The following is a 9,285-nucleotide window of genomic DNA, read 5'->3' as shown; positions in this document are numbered from 1 at the left end:
GAATTAGCTGCTGCTGCAAGCCACATATGGATAGCTATGCTGTTAAGATAGCTAGTTACCGCTACTTATGATAATTTCAGACCATTGTAAAATGTTCAGACTAAGGGACAGGAAGTTTACATAGGCTAGAAGGAATAAGCTTTTGGGCTGTTTTATGGTGAGAACTATCTTGATGTTGTATCTTCTTTGGTCATGTGATTGCGTTTCACCGCTGTGGTCACCTGATGTGTTGTGTTGCTGATAAAGAAAGATGGCTGCCCACCTATCGTATGGCAGAGTCAATTTAAACATTTTGAGAGAAGCAGCACGAAAAGAGCTTCGAGAGTTTTTGGACAAGTGTGCGGGGAGCAAGGTAAGTTAATGAACACACATAAACATGCAAAATATGGCCGAAACAACGAGAGTTATCCATTTCCGTGGATCTGACAGTTGAGCTAGTCTCTTCAGCCTCAACGTTATCATGGAGCTGTCGTTGGTCGGCACATCTTACAAAAAACATAATATTGCAGCTTGTGTTGAGAGATAGTTATGTTTTGAATGTGAATATATTCAAACACTACACCTTCTGACAATATATCCAGTGGCATATCTGCATGTGAGTTTAGGGTGGCTATATCAATTCATAATTGGAACCATTAGCTAAATCATAGGTAACACTGACAGCAAACATTGCCGCATACAGATACATAACTTTATGTGCCCTTGCTCTTTAGGCGATAGTTTGGGATGAATATCTCACGGGACCTTTTGGACTGATAGCTCAGTACTCTCTACTGAAGGTAAGTACGTGCTTTCTGTGCACAGTTTTTGTATTGTAAAGGAACCCTATAGACCCAGGCCCAGGTGAGGTATCTGACGTCAAAAGCACAGTAATGTACCATATAGCTAACATAGCTTAGGCTTTCGTTAACTGTAGCTGTCAAACACATGTTGTGTGTTTATTACTGTGTTTCTCAGGAACATGAAGTGGAAAAGATGTTCACCCTCAAGAGTGGCAGGCTCCCCTCTGCTGACGTCAAAAATATCATCTTCTTTGTTCGTCCCAGACTGGAGCTCATGGACATCATTGCTGAGAATGTATTCAGGTCTGTTTATGTGTGTCATTGTCAAGCTCCACAGTGTAAACAGTGTAAAGGCATTTTCTTGATGTAACATTATTTAACATATTTGCCCTGAATTGTGCACCTTTTTTTAGTGAGGACAAGATGCATTCGTCACGGGACTTCCACATTCTGTTTGTGCCTCGGCGGAGCATGCTGTGTGAACAGCGACTGAAGGAGCAGGGTGTGTTGGGCTCTTTCATCAACATTGACGAATATATCCTGGACCTGATTCCCTATGATGGTGACCTGCTCTCCATGGAGTATGAAAGTGCTTTCAGGGTGTGTTCAACTGGTACATCCCAAATACAGTATATCAACCACTCTGCTGCTCTACGAATGAAGTATCTATGTGTTATAAAGTGAACATCAAATCAACAGCTGTTCAACCAATATTTTTTAACATAGTGACATTATGATAATTGTAAGGAAATATTTTGAATTTCACACCTAAAGCTGTGGTGTATTTCCAACTATCATGATGTGTTCTTACCTCTTTTTGTCTCTTGCAGGAGTGCTACTTAGAAAATGACCAAACAAGCCTTTACCACACAGCCAAAGGTCTCATGACCTTACAGGCACTGTATGGCACCATTCCACAGATATATGGGAAAGGAGACTGTGCACGGGTGAGTATGGTGTGAGGTGGAATCATTTTGGATGAAAAATGATGATAAGAATTATATTGAAACTAATTGGACATGGGCAGAGGCTCAGCAGCAGCTGAATGAATTTGTTTGAAGACAAAAATGCTCTGCTTGTTCTCAGCATGTTGCCAACATGATGCTGAGGATGAAGAGGGAGTTTGCCGGCAGTCAGAATCAGATCCTGCCCGTGTTCGACACTCTGCTCCTCCTGGACCGTAATGTTGACCTGCTCACCCCTCTGGCCACACAGCTCACCTACGAGGGTCTCATTGACGAGATCTATGGAATCAATAACGGTCAGAATGAACCTTGTTTGACTCCTTCTCATTATGTGTGAATGTTAGTCAGATGTGAATGCACTGTTATAGTTATCTTAAGTCTGCAAATATTTGTGTGTTTCTTAAATGTCCTTGTTTTTACTCCCTCTGACTCACAGGTTATGTCAAGTTGCCTCCTGAGAAGTTTGCGCAGAAGAAGCAAGGTGAGGCAAGTAAAGATTTACCCACAGAGCCCAAGAAGTTACAGCTCAACTCAGCAGAGGAACTGTATGCAGAAATACGGGACAAAAATTTCAACGCTGTTGGAGCCGCGCTCAGCAAGAAGGCCAAAATAATCTCAGCTGCCTTTGAGGTTGGACTTGCCGCATCTTTGTTGCTCTAGCATATTTGCCTGCTCTAAAATGATTATAGTGTAAAAACAATGTTAATGTTGCAATGCCTGGTGCTTCCAGGGAGCTACATTAGATCATTTCCAGACATCCAGACATCTCAGCTGATCTGATTGTAATCTCTGTGGCATTTTTTACCACAAAGGTCATAACAGAAATCCATGAGGTTAGGGAAGTGATGACAATCACCTACAGATAAGAGAAAGTACTAATTGTTCAAGCAGAATGCTTAAAAGGCCCAACATACTAGAATTCTCTCATCAGCTCAGAACTCAGGTTCATCGATTGTAATACAAACTACATTAGTAGAGATTGTTAATAAGCAAAATTATGCACCATCAGAGGTGTTCTAACCCTGGAAAGCAGTGAGCATGAGCAGGCTGCTCTTTGCCAATGTAGGGAAAGACGCTTTCTATTAGAAAGGTTTTCAGGAACGTAATTGATTTTGTGTGTGTGTTGTCATAGTTTAGTCTGAAGGGAATTTGTGTAGATAGACACCAAACTAAAATAGTTTATTGTATGTTGTGTGGGAGTTGTATTTAATAGAAAAAAACGAGTATATGGGTTAAACTGTTTTGTCTACAAATATTTAATTACATAAAGGAGCAACAGCTTCCTAGCCTTGTTTTTGGTACATTTAAATTGTCTGCCATGTTCAAACCTGTTTTTAGATCTAATTTCATATACTGATGTGCTGTATGATTGACTTTTTGTGGTAATTAAATTGGATTCCATCATTTAAATTCTATTTTTCTCAGCTGCAGTATTTAACATATTAACTACTCAACAAGTAAAGTGATATTTTTTTGTTTTTTTAGGAACGCCATAATGCCAAAACAGTGGGAGAAATAAAGCAGTTTGTGTCTCAGTTGCCTCACATGCAGGCAGCACGAAGCTCCTTGGCTAACCACACTTCTGTAGCAGAGCTGATCAAGGACATCACCAGTGCGTAAATAACCCCCTCTTTTCCCCTTAAGCTGCTTTCCATTTTATTCTGTTTGCATTTTGGCACGATTCTCAAACCATATTTTCAGAATTCCAAAATAAAGCCTTGTGGTTTGTGAAAACCTACACACAATCTTTTTCTTTTTTCTTTTTTTTTTTTAAATAACTGTTAATAGTGTAGTGATAATATAAATCATTTAAAATGTTTGGGTGTTTGGAATAGCGTTATAAAACCTACATGTTTCTATGTTTTATTCCTTCTGGTTTTAAGGACTGTATAATCCTGTATTTCTCTTTTCTTGCATCATTGTGTGTTTAATGTTTGTTATAATGTGATAAAATCTAATTTATGTCTCTTGCTTCAGCATCTGACGCCTTCTTTGATAATCTAACAGTTGAGCAGGAGTTTATGACTGGAGTCGACACAGACAAGGTATTCTTCATCTATATACCTATTGTTTTTCTAAAGCTAATCTGTCATAAAAATGATTCTAACCCCATATACTATGGTTTCATACAATTTTACTAAAGTTTACTGAAATCATCAAAATAATCGGAGATGCCTTATTGCATTTGTTATTCAAATTTTTGTATCCGGCACTGATTTAGGTTTTATACAAATGGTCTGGTTTGCAAAGTGATTTATATACTTGATGGGTTCACTGTAGTTCTGATGAACGTTATTTTACTATCCAGGTGAACACATATATAGAAGACTGCATTTCCCAAAAGGATCCACTGATCAAGATTCTGCGTCTGGTGTGTATGCAGTCAGTCTGCAACAACGGCCTCAAGCAGAAGGTGTTTGACTACTATAAGAGGGAGATTCAGCAGGTAGAGTCCCAGACGTAAAGATTTATTTATGGTGGTGGTGCCTTCTCTGTGTCCAAACATTCCCGCTGCATTAACCAAGAAAAATAGTGGTGAATTGCTGTGTACTGTGGACTTTTTTAAATAATTGTTAATGATGCCTTTTTATTTGTCTTTTGTGAAGACCTATGGTTATGAACACATACTAACACTGAACAACTTAGAGAAGACGGGTCTTTTGAAGCCACAGACAAGCTCAAGGAATAACTACCCCACTATTAGAAAAACCCTTAAACTGTGGATGGAGGACGCCAATGAACAGGTAAGAGATTTATGAAAAGAAGGAAGAACTTTGAGGATTAAACCCATGCACCTTTGAGGCCTGACCTCTTTGGCTGTGTGGTTTTTGATTTCCCCCAGAACCCCAACGACATCTCCTACGTGTACAGTGGCTACGCTCCACTAAGCATCCGACTGACCCAGGTCTTGGCCAGGCCCGGGTGGCGTAGCATCGAAGAGGTGCTGAAGATGCTTCCAGGCCCACACTTTGAGGAGAGACAACAGCTGCCTGCCGGGCTTCATAAGAAACGTAAGGACCAATACAAACTAGGTCTGCTGTTTGCCCTGCTGCTCACAAAACAGAAAAAAAGTAAACGACCTCCTGCCTGCTACATGCAGATAAGACAGGCTTTGTTTCTGTTAAGTCAAGTGCTGAACAGCAGCAGATTGATGGCATAAAGCTGACAACACCACAGAAGCACTGTCAGTGTTTGTCTGCCTTCAAGAGAAGGCTAGATAAAAACACATTGTGCTTGATTTGTCAGTGACCAGGGATTTCCTTCAGTTTTTCTCCATCTTTTTGTATTGGCAGTAGTAGGTGTTACACTGATGTGAATAATGAATTTAATTATACACTCAATTTGAAATGTGCTAATTAGAATTGTGAGTTTGGGCATCAGACAGTTGACTTGTTTCTACATGTCTGGCTTACATTGGATTTTAAAAGGTGATAATAGAGGACTTTAATCTAGGGGGAGGGTGATGGCTAAATTAGTGTTTTTCACATTTCAGAGTATGGCGCTTTAGCAGAAGGGACTTGGCCCTCTTACATTGTTGTATTTTGTTTAAGCGGGCAATGGCAGAAAATTTATGGATCTGCCATGTCAGAGTGAATTAAAGGTCATGCTCGCAATTTCCCTTTTTTAGTTAATTTAGCTTTTACATTTTGTTTGCATCTTTTTTTTCTTTTCTTTTTTGTCGTCGTACAGGCCAGCAGGGGGAGAATCGGACAACGCTGGTGTTCTTCCTTGGTGGAGTGTCGTATGCAGAAATAGCTGCTCTTCGTTTCCTCTCTCAAATGGAAGACAGTGGGATGGAGTATATTATAGCCACCACAAAACTCATAAACGGCACGACTTGGATCAAATCCCTCATGGACCGGCCTGAATCCCAGACCTCCTGAGTCACCTGCATGTACACCTGGCCACATCAAACACCCCATCCTTCAGAAAACCTCAGCTGCTGTTTTTATGTCCATGTCAGTGTACTGCAGGTGTTTCATTGATGTCTGTGCTGGTTAAACAGCAGCATGCTCTTTAAAGGTGCCCAGCAGAGTTTTTTTGTAAACAAACTTATGTTTACATTCAGTGTTACAGACCAAAACGCACTGTGCGTATCCTTAAGGCCTGACAAAAATGTTGAACGCTTATGTAACACTGATTTAAAAAATATATTTTAATTATACATTGTTATCATCCATGTTTTCTTGCTTGCCTTTGCTGGTGCTTTACTACGCTTCTTTGTACGGTACCACCACCGACTGCAGATCAGTGGAATAGTGGAATATGTATCACGCGCCTGTGGCCTCATGCACATGAATGATACAAACAAAATGTTGACCCACTTGTGAAAACATTGCTCCCTAGCGCTTCTAGTGGTCATAAGTGCTACGGGGTACCTTTTTTAATTTTTTTTTTTTTTTTTTTCCAGTCCTTAATTTGCATCCAGACAATATACTATAAAGCTGGTTGAAGGCTACTGTTTATTGTACAATCCCTTTGTCCTCTGGCTACATTTCCATCATTGAAGCCATTGCTCTACTATGGAGCTACTGTATATATGTATGTATGATTAAAATCTTTGGGATGTTTGTGATGATGTCATGTATAAGATGATTAAATATGCAGTTTTCTGTTTTGTGTGGCCTTTGCTGGGATAAAAATAGGTAAATAAAGAATTAACCAGTGTAACTGTGATTAGTCTTACTTGGTCATGTGGGCAGCCATTTTGCCTATTGTTTAGCAGATAATTTTCAGGAAGGCAAGTTGATTGTGATCAGGGAGAGCAGATGAAAGGCAGGGATGGGAGTGTATCTGTCAGCAGTGGTCCTGCTCTCTGAAGGAGCAATTAGCGCAGTAACAGGCCTCCCGATCATCCGGTAATGGCCCTGTGCTGTCTGGAGAGCTCAACCCATGGCAGCCCATGATTTGACAGCGCAGGACGCTGATTGAATTAGGAGGCCATTTGCTCCATGTTCCGGTAGAGGATAACTGCTGCAGGAGGGTGTTTGATCTCTGTTTCAGTCAATACCTTCTCTGTGCCTTATATTATGAACATAGGGAGACCTGCTGACAGGACTGACTCAGATATTTTGGTCAACTCTTCTCAGGTAAATCTTTGTCAGTTTCCTCTATGTTGATTGGCTAGAAGACTTGGAAACTGATTTGATTAATCTGAAAATACTTAATTAGGTGGTTTTTGCTTGATGGCCAAAATCTTAAACTACAATGTCTTCGTTTGAGAAGCAGGTGCACTGAAGACTTAAACTCCCATTAGATCAGTCCCGGGGGATTCAGATCCTTGTGATCAGTTATTGCTTTTGGCCCCTCCTCTGCCATAAGGGCTTGAAACGCTCAAGGCAGCACACACCAACTTGGACTTCAGGGCTGGAAGCACAGGAGCCTACTTTCTGATCAGCTCCTGCCCTGCTCCAACAACACCAAGGTATGATTGGTTTAAGTTTTTTACTGTGCAAATTCTATCTTGAGCTTGTTTGTCATTCATGCGTGTTTGAATTTTGTATGTTTCAGTTTACCTTAAGTCTGTTAAACCTTTACAGGACAAGATATTAACTCATTTTAAATATGACAACTGACTACATTGTGCTACCATTTCCTTTTAACTGTGAGACATTACAACAAAACCGTGTATTTATATATCAGCATCATTTATTCTGCTTAACAAGGTTCATATACAAGCCTGGCTGTAACTTCTGTAGCTTGAGGAATAACTACTTCAAAGATAACATACATGAATGTATTAAATGTTACTCAGAAAGCTGCATATCCTACAGCTTCAGCATGTCTCCCTAAAAATATTTTAACAGTTTAAGATGTCATGAAAGATGAATCCTGAAGCTGTTCAACAGTCTATATTCTTTATGACTATACACAAACAAAGCAGATCAATACTGAACCCATTTAGTGTAATTTACAGATAAATTATTAACACTGGTCTTGTGACTGCAGCCGCCTTAGCCTCTACAAAGCTAGGCACAAATAAATTTGCACATCTAACACAAATAAACTTGAACACATTTAATAATACCTAAAGCACTAAAAAAATGTATTTCCTACTTAAATTAAAGTTGCTATTAAAGTCGTTTTCTATTCTGTTGTATTCTATTCTGAAACTTGACAAACGTGTGTTTTCAGAATGGGTCGAGGTGAAAACATAGGACACCTGACTCAACCTGGTGGCAGGCAGAAGACACAGCATGAGCCTCTGGATGTGGATCCCTTGTTTATCCGCTTCCTCCGAACATTCAGGGAAATCCTCAAATTTGTTCTCTTCAGCTACACGGTGCTGTTTGGTGCTTTGCTCCTTGCCAGATGGACCACTTATTTCATGGTGGGAAAGTAAAAAGAAACCGACTGTCGAAGAAAGAGCCTGTTCTCGGACTTGGAGCTCATTAATGAAGTTGATCAGGCAGACCTTGTTGGGATTTGTGGTCTATGCAGTGCCTATAAATTATTAATGTCTCCCCACACAACAATAAGAGCTGGAGTGATGTCATGTTTGTTTCCTTATTTGAGTTACAATCTGCAGTAGAGCTGGTTTTTGTGCCGTTTTGCTTAAAATTTCTGAACAATCTAAACATGGTGTTGCAGGCATATAGAGCAACTTTACAGCGAAACTCATTTTAAACAAGCCAGTTTGCATTAGACGTGTTTGTTGACAGTGTTTAAATGTACAATCACTGTACTGTGATATCTGCTGAGTTGCAAAATGACCACAATGATGCTATAAAACGTGTATGGTTGTGTAGCATACAAAAACAGTACTGTGTATTTTTCCTTGGGAAGCACATATAAAGTTTGACAAAAATGTTTTTGTAAATAAGGCATTTCAGCAGTGGCAAAGCTGGAGGGGGACTATTTTTCTGTAATAGTGCTAATTTCTCCTGAATGACTTAGTAAAACAAAGCTGTCCCTTCTGATGGGATTTTGACCAAAGCACAATATAAACAGAAATTATTTGAGCCTTAAGCCTTAGAGTAAAAATCTAGTTTTATGGCCTTTATTTCATTTTATTTTGTGCTTACATGGTGCATGTTCCTAAATAAATTTGTGATCAGTCAAATTACCAAAAACTGGGGTGTCCTTGTGGCTTAGGGGTTATGATGCCGACCATGAGCAGCAATGTCCCCACTTTGAGTCTGGCTTGGGGGCTTTGTTGCATCTCTCTCTCCCTTATTTCCTGCAATCTCTCTGCTGGCACTGTCTTTTTAAAAAATCATTTACATTTTTGTCAACCAAAAGCTAAATAATACACATAATGAACAGAGAGTGTGATTGGGGGAGGGATGTATCAATAGGTCTTTTTTGTGGACACAGAAGACATTTTGACATGTCACAATAGGAAAAGCACACGTGTAAATAATAAAATAAATGATAGCTGAATTCCATTTAGCTGCTTCAGTTTCATGGTGAGCTTACTGTTCATGCTGCCTCACTGTCATGACTTACTAGGACACTTGAATTCAACAGAGCCATACTTGATGTTATTAGTAACACCTGAGCTTTTACTATTATGACAAGTTGTAATGGAGCAGTTC

At 39.7% G+C, this 9,285-nt stretch overlaps 1 protein-coding gene across 1 annotated transcript; it reads left to right on the top strand.

The window, feature by feature from the left end:
- Window positions 1–192: 192 nt before the first annotated feature.
- vps33a (VPS33A core subunit of CORVET and HOPS complexes) lies at window positions 193–6,418 on the top strand. Its single transcript, XM_044197237.1, has 13 exons — window positions 193–352; window positions 714–779; window positions 958–1,085; window positions 1,196–1,382; window positions 1,613–1,729; window positions 1,869–2,043; window positions 2,184–2,377; window positions 3,233–3,359; window positions 3,725–3,792; window positions 4,056–4,193; window positions 4,354–4,491; window positions 4,590–4,758; window positions 5,438–6,418. The coding sequence occupies exons 1-13, from the start codon at window positions 251–253 to the stop codon at window positions 5,629–5,631; spliced, it is 1,803 nt and encodes a 600-aa protein (XP_044053172.1). The 5' UTR covers window positions 193–250; the 3' UTR covers window positions 5,632–6,418.
- The last annotated feature ends 2,867 nt before the right edge of the window (window positions 6,419–9,285 follow it).

This window comes from Siniperca chuatsi, linkage group LG5 (assembly GCF_020085105.1).
Source record: "Siniperca chuatsi isolate FFG_IHB_CAS linkage group LG5, ASM2008510v1, whole genome shotgun sequence".
Classification (NCBI taxonomy): domain Eukaryota; kingdom Metazoa; phylum Chordata; class Actinopteri; order Centrarchiformes; family Sinipercidae; genus Siniperca; species Siniperca chuatsi.
This window is presented reverse-complemented; position numbering and strand designations above follow the sequence as displayed.

Excerpts from the sequence above, each read along its gene's own strand:
- vps33a (XM_044197237.1), top strand. The coding sequence starts at position 251 with ATGGCTGCCCACCTATCGTATGGCAGAGTCAATTTAAACATTTTGAGA. Across the intron at positions 780-957 it reads CTCAGTACTCTCTACTGAAG|GAACATGAAGTGGAAAAGAT; the intron begins GTAAGTACGTGC and ends TGTGTTTCTCAG. Across the intron at positions 2,378-3,232 it reads TAATCTCAGCTGCCTTTGAG|GAACGCCATAATGCCAAAAC; the intron begins GTTGGACTTGCC and ends TTGTTTTTTTAG.